The sequence below is a fragment of the Malaclemys terrapin genome, chromosome 15, assembly GCF_027887155.1.
Source record: "Malaclemys terrapin pileata isolate rMalTer1 chromosome 15, rMalTer1.hap1, whole genome shotgun sequence".
Lineage (NCBI taxonomy): Eukaryota > Metazoa > Chordata > Testudines > Emydidae > Malaclemys > Malaclemys terrapin.
Genome location: NC_071519.1, coordinates 10,137,050 through 10,156,481, shown reverse-complemented (window position 1 = coordinate 10,156,481; position 19,432 = coordinate 10,137,050). Strand labels below are relative to the sequence as shown.

The window sequence follows — 19,432 nt, the reverse complement described above, 5'->3', positions numbered from 1 at the left end:
GGGCGGCCCGTGCGCAGGCGGGTCCCGGCTGCAGCCCCAGGGCGGGGAGCGGGGAGCGGGCTGGAGGCGGCCCCGGGGAGGCACCAGCCGCGGGGCGGGAAGTCGCTGCCCGGAGGAAGCGGCCGAGGCCGAGCCCGGCGATGGCTGCAGCGGGGCCGGCGCAGGTAGGACGCGGGGCGGGGACTCCCCGGCCGGGCTCGGGCTGGTCCCGGCTGGGGGCCGAGGGGGGCCGGGCCCCGGGCCCCTCCCGCGCTAGGGACCCCGGGGCTGGGGGCTGCAGCAGCCGGAGCGCTGGGGCCGGGCGGACACGCGGAGCCGGGCGCGGCCCCTTCCCCCGAGCGAGGCCCCGGCCGGGCAGAGGAACCCGGAGGCGCCTGAGCCGGGGCGGGAGTGGGGCTGAGCACAGGCCTGGGGCGGGGGCGGGACTCCGGCCGGGGGGGAGGAGCCTGTTCCCGGCCCTGGGATTCGGGCCCCGCCCCGGAGCCCCGTGGGGAGCCGAGGGCGACGCCTGTCCCCGGCCAGCAGGGCCCCGAGTCCCTGTGCGGGGTGGGGGGGAGTCTCCCTGGGTCACAGGGGCTGGGCCGGGGGTCCCTGGGAGTCGCTCCCCTAGAAACCGCGTCCCCTGCTGAGACTCCGGGCTGGGGGCTGGAGCGGAAGGTGCTGAGTGTGTAACGCTTGTGCCAGCAGCTCCAGGTGGCGTTCGAGGACGTCGCTCTGTATTTCACCCGGGAGGAGTGGGAGCTCCTATCCCAGCCAGAGAAGCAGCTGTACCGGGACCAGATGCTGAGGAATTACTGGGCCCTCGTTTCCCTGGGTAAGGACTGATTTCCCTTCATTTATTCACTGCAGTGGGCTCCCTGAATGCCTCAGCTGTCATGTGCCACCGAGTGGCCAAGTGGTGGCAAACGTCAGCCCCTCTCAGGTCGGCCTCCTGTTAAAGGAGAAATCGGGGCTATAAAGCCTTAAGGGTAATGTTAATGTAACCGGTTTACTTGCATTATGCCTCAGTCCTGGCAGAGAGGTGGTTGTAACCACCTCTTCCAGGTATCCCAGCCCAGACACCGAGGGCAGGAACTCTACCTCAAGAACTGACTCCAGTTAGACAAATAAGGCAGAGAGAAAAATCTCCTGCTGCTTGGAACAGCTCCCCCACAATGTTCCTGCTATGTTTTTACATCCATGTGCAGAATAAAGTTTGTTCTGTGCACCAGTATGGAGGTGATGTGTGGCGGCGGTGGGGCTGAGGGGTTTGGAGTGTGGGAGGTGGCTCAGGGCTGGGGCTAAGGGTTGGGGTGGGGGGAGTTAGGGCTCTGGCTGGGGATGAGGGCTCTGGGGTGGGGCTGGGGATGAGGGGTTCAGGGTGAGGGAGGGGTTTCAGGGCTGTCACAGAGGGTTGGAGTGTGGGGGTGAGGGCTCTGAAGTGGGGCCAGGGATGAGGGTTTGGGGTGCAGGCTGCCCCAGGGCTGCGGCGGAGAGGACTCCCCCAGCCCTCTCTTGCTGCAGCAGGCTGGGGGAGAGGCGCCTCTCCCCGGCCGCAGCAGCTCCAGGGCTGGGTCAGGTGGAGAAGCATCTTTCCCCAGCAGCGGCGCCTCTCCAGTCCAGACCCCTATGGTTGTGCCCTTGTGCAGCCCTTGATGGTTTGCTGCACAGCCGCACAGCTTAGTGGGAACTTAGCTCCCCACCTCGCCAAAAAGAATGAACATCATAAATTTAACAACCACACCATAGTTGAACAATGCTGCATCCTATGCAAAAGAACTGGTAGGTGTGTGTAACGGTGCCACCTGCCATGACTCAGCCCCCAAAGCAAATTGAGACGGGTCATAGACGTTGCTGCTTCAAAGTACGAACTGAACCTGCCTGGTGGGAGATGGGAAGAAATCTCTAAGGAAGGTTTATTTCATTATTCTTCTGCTTGGGATCTCTTGCGCTTTCCTCTCAAGCAGTGTCCAAGACTGGGGCCTCATCGTGCCAGTTGCTGCGCAGACAAACGTTGACAGAGATCAGGGTCCTGTTGTGCTGGGCTGCACAAACCTATAAATGAGTCCCTGCCCCCAGAACTGATTCTTTCTCCCCAAACAGGCTATTCAGGTTCCACACCGGACTTAATCCAACGGCTCGAGTTAGGGGAGGCAGAGCTCTGGATCAGGGATGCCGAGGACTCCAGGGAAAACTCAGGACCTGACAGCCCCTCCTCAGGTGAGTCATCATAATCCGATCCCTTCTGATTTACATACCTGCTAGCAGAGGGCTCCTTGATGTAGAAGGCAAAGGCAGAGCGAGATCCATTGGCTGGGAGCTGAAGAGAGACAAATTAGGGGCCAGTGTTTATCTGGGAGGGGAATGAACCACTGGGAGAGCTCCCCTCAGGATGCAATGGATTCTCCCTCACTGGGAGTCTGTTGGTGGAGAGGGAGCGTCTCTCCCTCAAAGCCCCGCTCTAACCCAGCCAGGAGTTACTGGGCCAGAGGCAGGAATCGCGGGGGAGTTTCTCTGGCTGGGATAGGCAGGAAGCCAGGCTGGATGGGCACAATGAGCCTGTCTGGCCTTGATATCTATGAATCATAGAAATAATAAAAATGTGGGAGTAGATGGGACCTCCGTAGGTCATCTCGTCCGGTCTCCTGCACTAAGACAAGACTAAGTATTATCTAGACCATCCCTGACAGGTGTGTTTCTAACCTTTTCTTAAAAACCTTCAATGATGGAGATTCCACAGCCTCCCTAGATAATTTTGTTCCAGTGCTTAACCACCCTCAGAGTTTCAAGGTTTTTCCTAATATCTAACCTAAATCTCCCTTGCTGCAATTTAAGCCTATTTACATCTTGTCCTGGCCTCAGTGGATAAGGAGAACAATTTATCACCCACTTCTTTGTAACAACCTTTTACGTACTTGAAGACTTCTATGAAGTTGTCCCCCACTCCCTCCCCCTTCTCTTCTCCACACTAAACAAACCCCATTTTTTTCAATCTTTTGTCATTGGTCGTCATGGTTTCCTGACCTTCTTGTTGATCTCTTCTGATATTCTCCAATTTGTCCACATTCTTTCTGAAGTGTGGGGCCCAGAACTGGACACACTACTCCAGTTGAAGCCTTACCAGTGCTGAGTAGAGTGGAAGAATTACTTCTCGCATCTTGCTTGCAACACTCCTGCTAATACATCCCAGAATGATATTTGCTTTTTTTCCCCAACAGTATTCCATTGTTGACTCATATTTATTTTGTGATCCATTATAACCCCATATGGTTTTCTGCAGTACTCCTTCCTAGGCTGTCATTTCCCATTCTGTATTTGTGTAAATGATTATTCTAATTTAAGTGTAGTACTTTGCATATGGTCTTATTGAATTTCATCTTATTTAATGCCAGCCATTTCTCCAGTTTGTCAACATCCTTTTGAATTCTAATCCTGTCCTCTAAAGCACTTGCAACCCCTCCCAGCTTGGAATCATCTGTAAACTTTGAGTGTATTCTCTGTGCCACTGTCCAAATCATTTATGAAGATATGGAATAGAACTGGACCCAGGACAGATCCCTGTGGGATCCCACTCAAGATGCCCTTTCAGTTCATTTGTGAACCATAATAACTACTCTCTGAATGCGGTTTTCCAACCAGTTGTGCACCCACCTTATAGTAGGTTTGCCTAGGCTATATTTCTCTAGTTTGTTTATGAGAAGGTCAGGTAAGACAGGATCTAAAGTCGAGATGTGACATCTACTGCTTCTTCCCTATCCACAAGGCTTGTTACCTGTCAAAGAAGGATATTAGGTTGGTTTCACATAATTTGTTCTCGACAAATCCATATTGTCTTACTTATTACTTTATTTTCTTCTAAGTGCTCACAAATAGAATGTTTGATTACTTGCTCCATTATTTTTCCAGGTTTTGAAGTTACTATGACTGGTTTATAATTCCCCGAATTGTCCTTATTCCCCTTTCTATAACTGGTTACCATATTTGCCTTTTTCCAGTCCTTGGGGGTCTCTACCATCCTCCACAAGTTCTCCGAGATAATCACTAATGGCTCAGAGATCTCTTCAGCCAGATCCTTATGTATTCTAGGATGTATTTCATCAGGCCCTGCCTTATTGAAGGCATCTAATTTGTCTAAGTAATTCATAACTATTTCTTTTCCTATTTTAGGCTCAGATCCTACCCCTTTGACACTGATGTTCACTATGTTAGTCGACTGATCAATGCTAACTTTTTTGGTGAAAACTGAAACAAAAGAGGCATTTAACTGTTTGGCCATTGCTGCGTTTTCTCTTATTGTCTTTCCCTCCTCATTTAGTAATGGGCCTAGCCTGTCCATGGTCTTCCTCTTGCTTCCCATATATTTGTAAAAGGCTTTCTTGTTCCCCTTTATAGCCCTAGTTATTTTAATATAGTTTTTTGCCTTGGCCTTTCTAATTTTGTCCCTACATGCTTGTTGGGTTTTGTTTTTTTTAATATTCATCCTTTGTAATTTGACCTAGTTTCCACTTCTTGTCTGACTGTTTTGAGTTTCAGGTCATTGAAGATCTGGTTAAGCCAGGGGGTTTTACTATCATACTTCCTGTCTTTCCTACTCATTGGCTATCTGTGACCTACAATGGGACCTAAAAATGATGGGGCCCTAAAGCTGCGAAAGAGAAATGGATTGGAGATGGGGAGGTGATGAACTTGGAAGAGGGGTGGGATAGTGATATGGGACAATGTGGGGTGGGAGATTTCAGAGAATGCTGGGGGAAAGAGAGAGGTCTCCGTGGTGGGGGGAGAATATGGGAGCTGCAATTACCAAGTGGGTAGGACATTGTAGTAGGATTGAAAACATCTTGGTTCATTTCTAGAAGTGAGTCACTACAGCTCCACCATGCCTCAGGTTCCTCAAGTGTGTAATGGGAAGGGCATTGCAGCTCTGAGGATAAACTTCATCTGTGTGTGTCAGTGGATCACTGGCACTTGGGGGTCAGACAAGCACCTGGGTAGAAAGAGATGTCTGTTGGTCCGTAGACCACAACACTTTCTTTTAGGCTTCACACACCTCAGAAAATCATACCAAGGCAGGGGTGCCCTCGAGATTTTTCAAATGGGCTTCATACTGCTGCCCCTTCTGGCTCAAGCTGTGTGTGCTGGTGTCCTATGGCCCTGGGCACCTGGATCCAGACATAGTTCAGACAGGGGCAAAAACCTGCTCGCAGCCTGGGAGAGCATCCCTGAGTCACTGGCTCCACCCAGGGAGCATCCACCCCACTCCCTCATTGCCACTTCATTTCTCACGTGACCTCTCAGACTGGAGAAACTTGTCCCCAGCAATCAAGGAGAAAGCTGTGAATGACGCGGGGCAGAGCAGGATCAGTCATTACTCCTGGTGGAATTCTGCGCCAAAAAATTAAAAGTTCTGCACACAATATTTTAAAATTCTGCATATTTTATTTGTCAGAATAACACAATATAATCACACCAGTTTCAATTATTTTTGGTTATTTATTTCAAAATACCTCAAAGCAAGTATGTCTGTAACAACAAAAAAGATTCAGGAAACGTTTTTTGACAAATAGATTTCTTACTAGGGGTATTAATACAGAACTCTGAGTAATCATTCATTTAAACTACACTACAGAAACGTATTGCCCACACCATTCAGAAGCAGTCCAAAAGCTTGGGGGAGTCAGGGGTAATGGAGGAGCTGAGGGAGAGAGAAGTAAATTGCTGAGAAGGGAGCCTGGGTGTGAACTTGGAGGGTTGTTGTGTACGGGTGGGAAAAGTATGGAACAGGCTTTTGGGGGGAGGAGGGGGAGAGGGATTTGTTAGGGAGCTTCCCCCATGCAAACCCTGGCCGACCCCTAGCCTCTCCCATTCAGTTAGGCACATCTGCCCCTATTGCCATATGTCTCTATGCCCCCACCCAGCCACCCCTCTGTCCCTATGTAGCTCTGCAAACCTCCCCCATCACCATGTGTCTCTGCACCTCCCTTCCCCTGTGGCCCTGTGCCTCCATTCCCATTCAGCCCCTGCCCCAGTCTGTTCTCCCCCACTAGCCCTTATGGGCACCTGTCTGACCCCTTCCTTCCCCCCACAAGCCACCCCACAGCCCCTGACTCCCTCGCTGCAGGGAGCTGCAACTTTGTTCTATCACCACAGCACCCTTTGGTGGGCAAAAGGCGGAACTACAGCAACGTTTTGGCAGAAGCTTTTTTCTGCAGGGCTCCTTAAATATGCGTGCGCGCAGTAGCACAGAATTCTCCCCAGGAGTAAGTCACATACAATGAGTGCGAGGTTACGCCACGCGGAGGACGCCATTTTGTAGAGAAGGTCTCTGGCACTTGCAGTGTTTCATTGTAATGCTCTAAAACTGCCCCACGTTCCAGGCAGCTGCTGTTGGATGAGCGGATGTGTTTGGGGGCCAGACGAAATCATCCTGTGGGGCATGACTTGGAGTACCTTGGTGTATGGGCTGGGTGTGAGGGTGCTGGAATGGCCTTTGTCACATCCCCTCTCCTCCTGCTCTCTCAGTGGCACGAAATCGTTGTCACTTACATTGCTTTAGTGTCAATGCTTAGCACAGCCCTCAGCCTTAATGCAGCCTGTAGATCAAAGGCCCGCTGTGTGGCAACCATTAACTCCTTCCAGGTCAGCAGTGTCACTGATTGGGTTTTGAAACAATACAGACATGGTTTTCAGGTTATATCATACAAGCCTTGAGTGACTTGTCATCTCCTCAACCTTTCCCTTCCCTTCCCCTCCTTGAGAATTTTAGTTTAGTTTTAGTTTTGCACGAAGAATGAAGCATGAGGCCGAGGGCGAATGACTTCTTTAGAAGGAATTTGTTGAAAGGGACTGACTTCCCCCCAGGAATAAACTACGTTGTGCTAAACAGCTTTATACCAGTCTCACTGCGTCCACGTGAGGGGATTGTAGCCCCTCAACTAGTTTCAAACCAATATCGTTTAAACAGCGCAACCACTGGGGAACAGGCCTTGTGCTATAAAACAGGAGCCAGTGCAGAACCAGAAACGTGTAAATAAAAACCTGTGATTGAAGTAAAACCAAAATCAGTGTGAAAACAAAACCCGGACCCTGTTTGTTAGCAGTTAGAGCCCCTAGTTCTGGATCAGGGCCCCGTTGTGCCAGCTGCTGCCTGTTTCCTGGGCAAGCTACAATTTAAGCATCAAACAAGACCCATGAGGCGCATGACGCACGTGGGAGCAGGCGCTTGGTGCTGCATAAGCAACATAGGATAGAACCACCCTGAGTCAGATTGCAGATTTCTCACGGCATTTCGTATAAAAAATTACGGAGCAGTTACAGTAAATTTACTAAAAGTCACAAGTCACTAAACTTACTGTGATGACTCCAGGATGTTTAACAAAGGGAGGGGCACCAGCTGCCCAAAGAAGCACTTTCCCCCCAGCACTGCAACCCTAACCCCAGCCTGATGCAGAGTGGTTGGTGCACGCTAGAGAAGATCTGGGGGGCAAGGCCATTCACTGAAGTTTGACCCGCCTCCCCCACATCATGACCGTGGGTGGGGGCAAATCTGAGCGGCACTGGAACCCCGCAGGCCAGGTCTCAGTACCCAGAACGAGGTGTTCGGTCCAGCCTTGTCAGATAGGAGCTGCCATTGCAGGGTGAGGCACACATCCAAAAAATAGATACAGAGAAATGGGGAAATCACTCCATCCGTGACATTTTCCCATCCTTGACAAACCTGTATCCTTAACCGTGAGCTAACACCGGGATTGCCTCTGCTTTCTCCAGCAGGGCATGAGATCCTGGGAGGAACGAGGACATGGTCTGGCTGTGGCAGGAGCTTCAGCCAGTCCTCAGTCCTGAAAATACACCCGCGTACGCACACCGGAGAGCAGCTGTACTGCTGTGCTGATTGCGGGAAGGGCTTTGCATGGAGCTCAAATGTGAGAACACACCAGCACACGCACACTGGGGAGCGACCACACCGCTGTGCTGATTGCGGGAAGGGCTTTGCACAAAGCTCACACCTGAGAACTCATCAGCACACGCACACCGGGGAGCGTCCGCACCGCTGTGCTGACTGCAGTAAGGGCTTTGCAGAGAGGTCACACCTGAGAATACACCAGCGCACACACACAGGGGAGCGGCCATACCACTGCGCTGACTGTGGAAAGGGCTTTGCAGAGAGCTCAAGCCTGAGAAGACACCGGCGCACGCACACCGGAGAGCGGCCATACCGCTGTGCTGACTGCGGCAAGTGCTTTGCACAGAGCTCAATCCTGAGAAGACACCGGCGCATACACACGGGGGAGCGGCCGTATCACTGTGCTGACTGTGGCAAGGGCTTTGCACAGAGTTCAAGCCTCAGAAGACACCGGCGCACACACACCGGGGAGCGGCCGTACAGCTGTGGTGACTGTGGCAAGAGTTTTGCAGAGAGCTCAAACTTGAGAACACACCAACACACACACAGCGGGGAGCTGCCACACCGCTGTGATGTTTGCAGCAAGAACTTCAGCAACACCAATGCGCTGGCCAAGCACCAGCGCACACACACCGGGGAGAGGCCTTTCCAATGCACTGACTGCGGCAAGAGCTTTGCAGAGAGCTCAAGCCTGAGACGACACCGGCGCACACACACCGGGGAGCGGCCATACAGCTGTGCTGACTGTGGCAAGCGGTTTGGTAGATTGGCCAACCTCACTCGGCACCAGGTCACTCACACCAACACCCCTCTGCCATTGCCAGGGCCTGAGGGGCTTCTTGGAGCTAGTGGGCCTGACAAAGCACCAGCAGATGCAGACCAGCGAGTGGTCCTGTCCCCCTGATGACCAGCAGAGACTGTGTGGGGCGGGGAAGGGAACTTGGTTGAGCAGCGTGGGGAAGAGCAGACCGGTGGTAGGAAATTTAGATAATTGTCACAGCGTACTCCGTTAGGGAGCTACCCCCTTTTCCCCCATGTCGGTGGGATCCAACTATGTGTCTCTGTCCCACACACACTCAAGCATCTAGCTGGGATGTAGCCAGGACAACCCCCTCCCCCCGGTCTAGATGGGACCCAGCCAGGAACTTCTCCCCACACCTACCTCGGTTCCAGCCAGCAGGTGACCCTTGGGTGACAGCTAGAGGTGGGATTTGCAGTCCTGTGGGGCTGGGCAGGACAGGACTTGCCTGGTCCATGTAATTGAAAGAAGACTCAGGAACTGCTCATTCCATCTATTTTAAATAGAAATATGATGAAGAAGAACTATGTACCTAATGTGAAACAAAGGTCTGTCTAGTCAGGTGTTTCTTTGCTATTAAAGAAGCTGATGGGTTCAGATGGCATGTGGAGAAGCTAGTGTGAAGTGTAAATCTTTAAGGTGAACCAGTGAAAATGTTCTAAGCCCTAACTGTCTGTAAGGCGGTCGCGGCTCTCTCCCCGTCCGTCAGGAGGCTGTGCAGTCCCAGCTGCGCTTGAGCCGTAGGAATTGGGATACCTACAGGCAGATTTCTCTAGGCTTGTGTGAAAAGGGCTGTGGTCAGGACACGCTGCAGTGCAGAGCGAAGATAAAGGAGATAAGGCAGGCATACCATAAGGCGAGGGAGGTGAGCTGTCGTTCAGGTGCTTCACCTAAGACCTGCTGGTTCTATAAGGAGCTGGACGCTATCCTCGGTGGCAACCCCACCTCCATTGCCAAGAGCCCCGTGGATACTTCAGAGGGCATGGGGCGGCGGAAAGAGGACCTAAGCCAGAGGATGAAGTTATTGATGAAGAGTGGAGTTAGATGAGGATGTGCAGCTCCTGGCGGGGTCGCCCAGTGGGGCAGGAAGCCAGGAACTGTTCTCCACTCCAGAGGTGTCTAGCCAGACTCAGCAGTTGCTCTCAAGGGAGCAAGAAGCAGGAGGTGAGATGCCTGGTAAGTGGCTGTGGCTTGTGTAGTGTGGAGGTGGTGTTCAGGGTACAGAAATGTGGGAGCCTGGCTGTGTTTCTGTGAGCTGGACAATTCCCTGTGTAACTAATCCAGGAGGAAGGGGGGAATAGCTCAGTGGTTTGAGCATTGGCCTGCTAAACCCAGGGTTGTGAGTTCAATCCTTGACGGGGTCATTTAGGGATCTGGGGCAAAAATCTGTCTGGGGATTGGTTCTGCTCTGAGCAGGGGGTTGGACTAGATGATCTCCTGAGGTCCCTTCCAACCCTGATATTCTATTAACTCTATGATAATTGGTACGATGGAACAGGGTGTTGATGCATGTTGAGATCTCACAGGAATCCTCCAGGGAGATCTCCAGGAAAGTTTCCTGGAGGTACTTGCCAATTCTCTGCTGAAGGTTCCGTGGTAGAGCAGCTTTGTTCCTTCTCCCATTGTAGGAAACTTTCCCACTTCATTCGGCAATCACTTGTGCAGGGACCAAAGCGGCACACAGGTGAGCAGCATAGGGAGCAGGGCAGAAACCACGAGCATAGAGTAGATGTACCCTCGTTTCCCTGCTTACCCTTAGCAGTGAGATGTCTGCTAGAATGATCCCCACCTGTGGAAAAGTGTGGGAGAATTTTAGAATTTGTCCCCTAGAATGCTGCACCACGGCCCTTGCAAAGAGTGTGTGCTCTTTTCCCAGCATGGAGTCTCCCTCCCTTTCCCCCTCCGCCAACACTTACCATGCTTTGGGTGTTCTCAGAGATGTGTGCCTGGCTAGGGTCAGTGAGAAAGTGATGGCAATGTTGCAAAAGGTGTATTTAATTGAAATGTTTCAATGCTGTGCGTGAATTTAACAATCCCGCTTCTGTGCATTGTCCCCTGTTCTTCACCAGATGTGGCCTTCCGGAACACCCCACGCATGCTGGCCGAGCGTCTCCACCAGATAAGAAAGTGCCCAAGATGCAGCAAAGAAGACATGTTCCGGGAGGTCCAGCAGTGCTCCAATGCAGAAAAAAGGGAACACAAGGAGTGCTGGAAAGCCGAACAGCAGGACAGAAAAGAGAATCACACCTTTGTTAAAGATGCAATTGAGCGGCTGATTAAAGTAACGGAGGAGCAAACACAGATGCTGAAGTCCTTAATAATGCTGCAGACTGAGGCCTTGCCTACACTACAGGGGAAATTCGCTCTAAGCAACGCAATTTGAGTTACGTGAATAGCATAACTCAAATCGACATAGCTTAGATCTATTTACCCAGGGGTCCACACTACGTGATGTCGACGGGAGACATTCTCCTGTCAACTCCCCCATTCTTCTCGATCTGGTGGACAGGAGTCAACGGGAGAGCAATCTGCGGTCAATTTAGCGGGTCTTTACTAGAGCCACTAAATCGACCGACAATGCATTGATCACCGCTCATAGATCCCCGGTAAGTGTAGACAAGCCCTGAGCAGATCAGTGCTCGACCTCCACTGCAGCACATTCAGAACTCTTTCCCATGCGCCAACCCCCCAAACTCCGCCCACAATTCCTTTCCACTTTCCAGCACTTCTCAGTTTCCCATTCACTCCACCCACTCGGACAACTTTCCCAATGATAGCTGGACCTACACATAGCTGTGAAAGTCTTCCCTTCCCTGGTTCCTACTTTCTCACCAAGCATCTGTGTGTTTGTGTGTGCTGTTTCTTGTGCAATAAAAGCAAAGTTTTATAATGTTTATAATGTTTATAAGATTTATAAAAATAAATCATCTTTATTTTTTTCCTACAAGGTGAGATTGCAGGCACCACCAATACATGCCCAGGCATTTTAATCACTTGCATACTGGAATATAAGACCCACAAGTATCACCATTGCCCTCTAGGAAAACTACATGTAATGTAACATTGAAGCACCTCTGACAGAGATCTGTTACTGGTGCTCATTGTCCAAATGCTGTCTCAAAGCCTCCCTGATTCAAATAGCCCACCTCTGGGCTCCTCTAACAGCCCTGGTATCTGGCTGCTCAAAATCAGCAGCAAACGGTCTGCCTCAGCGCTCCACCCCTGAGCAAACCTTTCACCCTTAGCTTCACAGAGATTATGCAATGTACAGCAAGTGGCTATGACCATGGGAATATTATCCTCAGTGAGGTCTAACCTGCTATAAAGGCATCGCCAGCGTGCCTTTAATCTGCCAAAGGCACATTCAACTGTCATCCAGCATCTACTTAGCCTGTTGTTGAACCGCTCCTTACTGCTCTCCAGGTGTCCCGTGTAAGGTTTCATGAACCATGGCTGTAAGGGGTACATAGGGTCCCCAGGATCACTATGGGCATTTCAACATCCCGCAATGTGATCTTGTTAGGAAAGAAAGTCCCTGCTTGCAGCTTTCTGTATAGGCTGGTGTTCCTGAAGATGCGTGTGACATGCACCTTCCCAGACCACCCCACGTTGATATCAGTGAAACGCGATATCAGTGATCCACAAGCACCTGCAACACCATGGGAAAGTACCCCTTCCTATTGATGTACTCCATTGCAAGGTAGTCTGGTGCCAAAATTGGAATATGTGTGCTATTGCCCCTCCACAGTTTGGGAAACCCATTTTTGCAAAGCTGTCCACTATTTCACACACATTTCCCAGAGTCAGGGTCCTTCGTAGCAGAATACGATTTATTGCCTTGCACACTTGCATTAATGCCGCCCCAACAGTCAACTTCCCCACTCCAAATTGATTCGCGACTGACCGGTAGCAGTCTGGAGTCGTCAGCTTCCACACACTGATTGTCACATGCTTCTCTACTGAGAGGGCAGTTCTCATTCCGGTGTCCTTGTGCTGCAGGGCTGGGGCGAGCTCCACACACAGTTCCAGGAAGGCAAGTATCAGAGGGGTAGCCGTGTTAGTCTGAATCTGTAAAAAGCAACAGAGGGTCCTGTGGCACCTTTGAGACTAACAGAAGTATTGGGAGCATAAGCTTTCGTGGGTAAGAACCTCACTTCTTCAGATGCAAGTAATGGAAATCTCCAGAGGCAGGTATAAATCAGTGTGGAGATAACGAAGTTAGTTCAATCAGGGAGGGTGAGGTCCTCTGCTAGCAGTTGAGGTGTGAACACCAAGGGAGGAGAAACTGCTTCTGTAGTTGGATAGCCATTCACAGTCTTTGTTTAATCCTGATCTGATGATGTCAAATTTGCAAATGAACTGGAGCTCAGCAGTTTCTCTTTGGAGTCTGGTCCTGAAGTTTTTTTGCTGTAAGATGGCTACCTTAACATCTGCTATTGTGTGGCCAGGGAGGTTGAAGTGTTCTCCTACAGGTTTTTGTGTATTGCCATTCCTGATATCTGACCTGTGTCCATTTATCCTTTTACGTAGTGACTGTCCAGTTTGGCCAATGTACATAGCAATGGGGCATTGCTGGCACATGATGGCATATATAACATTGGTGGACGTGCAGGTCAATGAACCGGTGATGTTGTAGCTGATCTGGTTAGGTCCTGTGATGGTGTTGCTGGTGTAGATATGTGGGCAGAGTTGGCATCGAGGTTTGTTGCATGGGTTGGTTCCTGAGTTAGAGTTGTTATGGTGCAGTGTGTGGTTGGTGGTGAGAATATGCTTAAGGTTGGCGGGTTGTCTGTTGTTAGTATTATTATTATGGTGGCTGTGTTACCTAATGATTTTTTTTTCTTTTATTTCTTTGCTCTATCTCCTCTCCCAACTCATCAGTTAGTTTCAAGAAAACAACAAAACCATTCCCCACTGAGCCTCAGGAGGGTAAGTGTGAAGAACAAGAGAGCTATCTATATTATGTTCTATGAATATCATAGGCACTTCAGTTAACCTGCTTGATATTATCCAGCCTGGCTGCAAGAAGCAGAATCAAAGGAAACTGTGAGGGGAAACAAACAAGAAATAGAACAATGGCAAAGAAAAGGTCCCATCAGAGAGAAACAGTGGGGAAGCTAATAATAAGAGAATGTCCACCTGTCTGGCTCCAACTCAGCTAGCAAGGTTTATTTTTCTCAGGCCCACGTCTGGGATCAAAGGGGATATTAAACTATTAAAGTCCCTGGCCTAGGAAGGAAGGGGGATTGAGCAGGCAGTAGAGGCTAGGGATGGATCTTTGATGGAGAGAGACAGAGAATGCTTCAGGAGCTGTCTGTCTTTCTCAGGAAAAGGGGTGTCTGAGCTGAGTGGAACTTATCCAAAACTCACAAGAAAAGAATAAAGTTTAGGTAAGACCCAGGTGTATAGGCCTTTTGTTGTTTTATCCCTTTTCTCTGCTTATGTACCTTGGGATGAATAATTAGTGCTTTGATTTTGAAGAAGCCATTTCTGAGTCAGTCACAAGCCCCTGAAGAAAAATGGTTTGCAGGTGCCAAGCCCAGGTGGACCTGTTGTGTTAATGTGGTTGGGAAATAAGGGGGCTGCCACCCAGAGATCCAGTCCCAGCGTGGCTGCTCGGTGGGAAAGGTGAGAGGAAGACAGGCCTGTCACCTAAAGGGTGCCCTAGAGGGACTAAAAGGGATCTAAAACACAGCTTGCCATTTAGCTGCAATAGAGCGTTTTCAGCTAAATTTTCAGAAGTGGCCGAAGATGTCTCAATTTGGACACCTATTAGTGGAGAGATCCCAAATCAGTGGCCGCTTTGCTCCATGGTGGCCTTCGTTTTTCTAAAGCTCTTTTTGGTTCTGTGTTATGTCCTGTTGGGTGACTCCATTTTCACATCCTACCATTTCTTTTTTCTTATAGACCTGAAGAAAGAGTTGCAGGACTTCAGGAAAATGTTAAGGAAGCGGTGAGTGGCCCCGAGGCAGGACCAGTGTCATAAAAGAGGCTTGTTTAGCCTTTGTGGCAGGGGTGACTATCCACCCTTCACAGACCATCCAGGCAACACTACCTGCTTCTGCTTGCTTGGAGTCACCACTTGGAAAGTGCTCTGCTACTGGCTCTGGGGCTGAGGGGCCAGTGCTCTCCAGTAGGAGGCATCTACAGGGTTGTGCTGCTGATACTGTCTTGTATCCCAAAGTTTGCCTTGAGGGATCTGTGTCTCTTCTGCTCCTGCATTTTAGCTCACACTGAACTTATTGGGGAAATGGCTGAAAAAGGGTACAGAGACACGTGGCATGTATCTCAACAGTAACACCTCTGGCCAATTAAGGAGCAGCATCAATGTGTCTCAGAAAGAGTCCCATCCGGTCTAGTCTTCATTTGCTGGTGGATATGACCTCCAGAAAGGGTGGGGATGAAGAATGAAAGAGGGGTAAATTAAGTTGCGGAGGGCAACAAAAATGATTAGGGGGCTGGTGCACATGACTTATGAGGGGAGGCTGAGGGAACTGGGATTGTTTAGTCTGCAGAAGAGAAGAATGAGGGAGAATTTGATAGCTGCTTTCAACTACCTGAAAGAGGGTTCCAAAGAGGATGGATCTAGACTGTTCTCACTGGTACCAGATGACAGAACAAGGAGTAATGGTCTCAAGTTGCAGTTAGGGAGGTTTAGGTTGGATATTAGGAAAAAAATTTTCACTAGGGGGGTGGTGAAGCACTGGAATGGGTTCCCTAGGGAGGTGGTGGAATCTCCTTCTTTAGAGGTTTTTAAGGTTCGGCTTGACAAAGCCCTGGCTGGGATCATTTAGCTGGGGATTGGTCCTGCTTTGAGCAGGGGGTTGGACTAGATGACCTTCTGAGGTCCCTTCCAACCCTGATATTCTATGCTTCTATGATTCTATAAGAGGAAAGAGGTGCTCCCTGTTGCCTATCTAAACTCCCAGCGTTTCCTCCTGTGACTGTTCCTTAGAACTCCACTACCCACACAGAAGAAGGAAGTTGACATGGAACAGGTCTGGCAGTTGCTGCTGAATGCCGATAGGAAGGATTATCTGAGCAAAACATTAGTGGCAATACAACAAAGAAGGCTCAATTCCAGCCTGACCTGTGTGTAACTCCTGTAATTTCAGGGGACTTCACTTTGCAAGGGATTGGTGGAATTGGTACCAGGGAGCCCATTTTTTAAAACCTGGGTGCTGAATTTTGTATTGGGTGTCTGTGATGGATATTTGTGCACCTAAGTGCTGATTTACACACTCAAATGTAGATTTAGGTCAACCCATAGTGGCAACCGTATTTGAAAATTGGACCAATGGTGTTTGTTTTGTGTATGAGTGACCACGAGGCTGCTGGGTACTATCCAGCTTGCCTAAAGCAGCAAAAAGTGGAGGGCTAGTGCTGTTCCTTTTGCTACACTGATACAGTGGTGGGTAGAGTAGGTTCCACCCCATTTTGACAATCTCATGGCAGATCTACCAAAGCCAGCCCTATCATATACCATGTGCTTGTGTCTGTCCTTCACAGTATATCTACAGTGTCACAAACCTCAAACACATCAAGGTCAATAAGGAGGGGAATGCTACATTCCATCTAGAGATGGACCTGAAAAATCCTGAGAGCAGAATTTACCTGTACAAGGTAAGGTGGGAGATGGAGTGGCTAGATCAAGCCATGCTGAGATTACAGTGGTCACTTAGATCTGACTCATAACATGCCCGATTCACTGTGCAGCAGCAGAGTGTGTAAGAATTGCTTTATAATGTGTCTCTCAATAGCAACCCTTTTGGTTGATTAAGGAGCATAATTGAAGTGGGAGTCCCATCCAGTTGTCCTCTGCTGGTGGATGTGGCATGAAATCTGAAGCGCAGAAGATGAAGGGGTTACAATAAAGATTCAAGTCCATCAGGGTCCTCCATGGAAATTCAAGAACCCCACAGGCAATAAATTGATGCCTGCCGTCTCAAATCAGCAAATTCAGACTAGTCTCATTCATTTTGCTGGGCATTGTGTCCCTGTCTTCTTTCAAAGAAGGAAATTAAAAATTAGACCTAGTTACAGAAGTTCACAGCCATGGTCATTAGGTCACTGATGGTGCAGGTGATTTATGAACAGTAGGATGATCACATGGTGCTGAGTCCTCTTCCTCATTTCCTGCTGCTCCATTGCATTCAGAAACAGCTAAAAATACATTACATATTTTTCTAATATGCCTTTCCTCTGTATGCAGTTTTTATAGCTGTTTTAGAGACATTTATGCAGTGCCAGATGAACTCTCCGTATCAAAAAGAGATAACGGGATCTTTAGCTGTATGAACAAGGAGTGATGAGCAGCAGTGGCGTAGCCAGCTTCTAAGAGGAGGGGGAGCAAACATAAAAAAGGCGCCCCCCCCTTGGCTCCTCCTCCGGCCGCACCGCCCCTCCCCCCCCCATGGCTCCTCCGGCCCTGCCGTGCCACCCTCGTGGTCCCCCCCCTTGCTCCTCCAGCTGCGGCTGCTGGCCGCCATGCTGCGCCCCCCCGCTCCTCCGGCCGTGCTGTGGGTCGCCAGCCTGCGCCCCCCCCCCCCGCTCCTCCGGCCGTGCCCACCCCCCCCCATGGCTACCGGCCGCGCTGCGGGCCGCCAGCCTGCGCCCCCCCCCCACTCCTCCAGCCGCTTTTGGAAAGGCGGGGAAAGCAGCTGCTTCCCCTGCACCCCGCTAACTACGCTACTGGTGAGCAGTAGTAGCGAGGTGGGTTTACCTCTGTGTACTGCGCACATTTTTAACAGCGAGCGTGATTAACAATTGGAACAAACTACCAAAGGAAGTGGTGGATTCTCCGTTTCTTGAAGTCTTCAGATCAAGACTGCATGTCTTTCTGGACGATATGCTTTAGCCAAACACAAGTTACTGGACTCAACACAGCGATAACTGGGGAAATTCTCCGGCCTGTGTTATAGAGGAAGTCAGACTAGATGATCGAATGGTCCCTTCTGCCCTTAAACTCTGTGAAACTATGAAACAAATGAGTGGGGAAGTGGTCCATGCAGCCACAAATGGTAGCAGAGATTGTGAGTAAAATCAAAAATTGGAGGGCAATTTGATCACAAGCTATTCCATCCACATTAGGAGAGCGTCTAAGCACCCTGAGCATTTACATCTTCAAAGCTACCATGAGAAACTAATTAATTAAACCTCAAAATGCCATGTGAATCAGGCAAATAAATATTTTTTCCTCCTTTAAGAGAGTTCTGTACAGGGCTCATTGTGAAGTCCGTTTTCATAAGCAATGAGCAGCAACTGCCCATTATCAGCAATAATAGGCTATAGGGCAGGGGTCAGCAACCTTTGGTACGCGGCTCGCCAGGGTAAGCACCCTGGCAGGTCGGGCCGGTTTGTTTACCTGCCGTGTCCGCAGGTTCAGCTGATCGCAGCTCCCACTGGCCGCGGTTCGCCGCTCCAGGCCAATGGCGGCGAGCCGCGTGCCAAAGGTTGCCGATCCCTGCTATAGGGCCAACAAACTTGTGGACAAAGGTGATCCAGTGGATAGAATGTTAGGAACTGTTAGGAAAGTAGGGTTACCATACGTCCGGATTTCCCCGGGCATGTCCAGCTTTTTGGTGCTCAAATCCCCATCTGGGGGGGAATTTCCAAAGAGCCGGACATGTCCGGGGAAATAGGGAGGCATAAGCCAGGGTCTGCCCAGCACGATCCGCCGGGTCCGCAGCGCAGCCCAGCTGCCCCAGCTACAATGCTCAGGCGGGAAACGGGGGAGGGCTCGGGCTTCCCTCGCGGGCGGGGGCCCCCCAGCCACTGGGGGACCCTTCCTGTGGCCCCGTTGCCCCGCGTGGCTCGGAACCGGCGCCGCCGTGGGAACTGTTTCCGCCAGGGACAACAGGCTGGGGAATGTGCTCGACGGCGGCAGGAAGGAGGCTGTGGCCAGGGCTGCAGGGACCCGCGCCGCCCTGGTCACCGCTGAGTGTCTGAAGCCCCTGCCAGGCAGAGGCTGCCGGGTGAGCGGGAGAGCAGGGTAGGTGGGGGGCGCAGAGGCTGCAGGACGAGGAGGAGCAGGGCAGGCAGGGGCATAGAGGCTGCAGGGGCAGGGCAGGCAGGGGGCGCAGAGGCTGCAAGGGCAGAGGGGTGTGGGGGCTGCAGGGCGAGGAGGAGCAGGGCAGGCAGGGGCATAGAGGCTGCAGGGGCAGGGGTGCAGCTGGTACCAGCTCTCCTGATGTTCTGGTTCAGAGCCTGAAAGATAGAAGCTTGAAAACAAATTAGCACAGTGCTTCCACCATGGCAGAACCTGCTTAGTTTCTGCCACAGTGTGTTTGGTACTTGGGGCTGCACAAATGCTAATTAAGTGATGCATTTTTTGAGAGTGTAAATCCTCCCTTTCTCTCAGTAAAAGGGCGTTAACACTTTATCTAGAAAAAAAATTTGTTTTAAAATCTCCAGCCATTTTGCCATGGCCTGGAGAGCTGAGGCAGAAGTAGGCACTGTTGTTAACTGTTTCAATGGCATTTTGGCCTTGGGAGGAGGAATTTACCCAAATATCCCAAATATTCCCCTTCCCAATCTCCAGAGGGGTCCCAAAGGACTGCCCCCTTCTGGGGTCTTAAATGTTTCTTCTCCCGATGTTACTGCTGCTGTAAGATTTGAGAGTGCTGTTTTAACTCTCTGTACCCAACCTGTTTTCCAGTTTCTTTATCTGTTGCTTGCCTGGGCCCGATTCTGCTTTTTCCAATAAACAGTTCCTTTCCATGGGCACAAGCCTTGTTCCATTACCAATTTAGCAA

General features: G+C 50.6%; 1 protein-coding gene across 5 annotated transcripts; it reads left to right on the top strand.

The window, feature by feature from the left end:
* Positions 1-118: 118 nt before the first annotated feature.
* On the top strand, positions 119-10,837 carry LOC128823053 (zinc finger protein 436-like). 5 transcript variants are annotated; one of them, XM_054005102.1, is made up of 6 exons: positions 119-164; positions 685-814; positions 2,083-2,199; positions 7,744-9,842; positions 10,307-10,362; positions 10,748-10,828. In XM_054005102.1, exons 1-4 carry the CDS (start codon positions 141-143, stop codon positions 8,781-8,783), a joined length of 1,311 nt encoding a protein of 436 aa, XP_053861077.1. In that variant the 5' UTR covers positions 119-140; the 3' UTR covers positions 8,784-9,842; positions 10,307-10,362; positions 10,748-10,828. The 5 variants fall into 5 exon arrangements, with proteins under 5 accessions (XP_053861077.1, XP_053861076.1, XP_053861079.1 ...); XM_054005101.1 differs by having other exon boundaries at positions 7,744-9,854; XM_054005104.1 differs by lacking the exon at positions 10,307-10,362 and having other exon boundaries at positions 688-814; positions 7,744-9,854; positions 10,748-10,837.
* Positions 10,838-19,432: the final 8,595 nt, after the last annotated feature.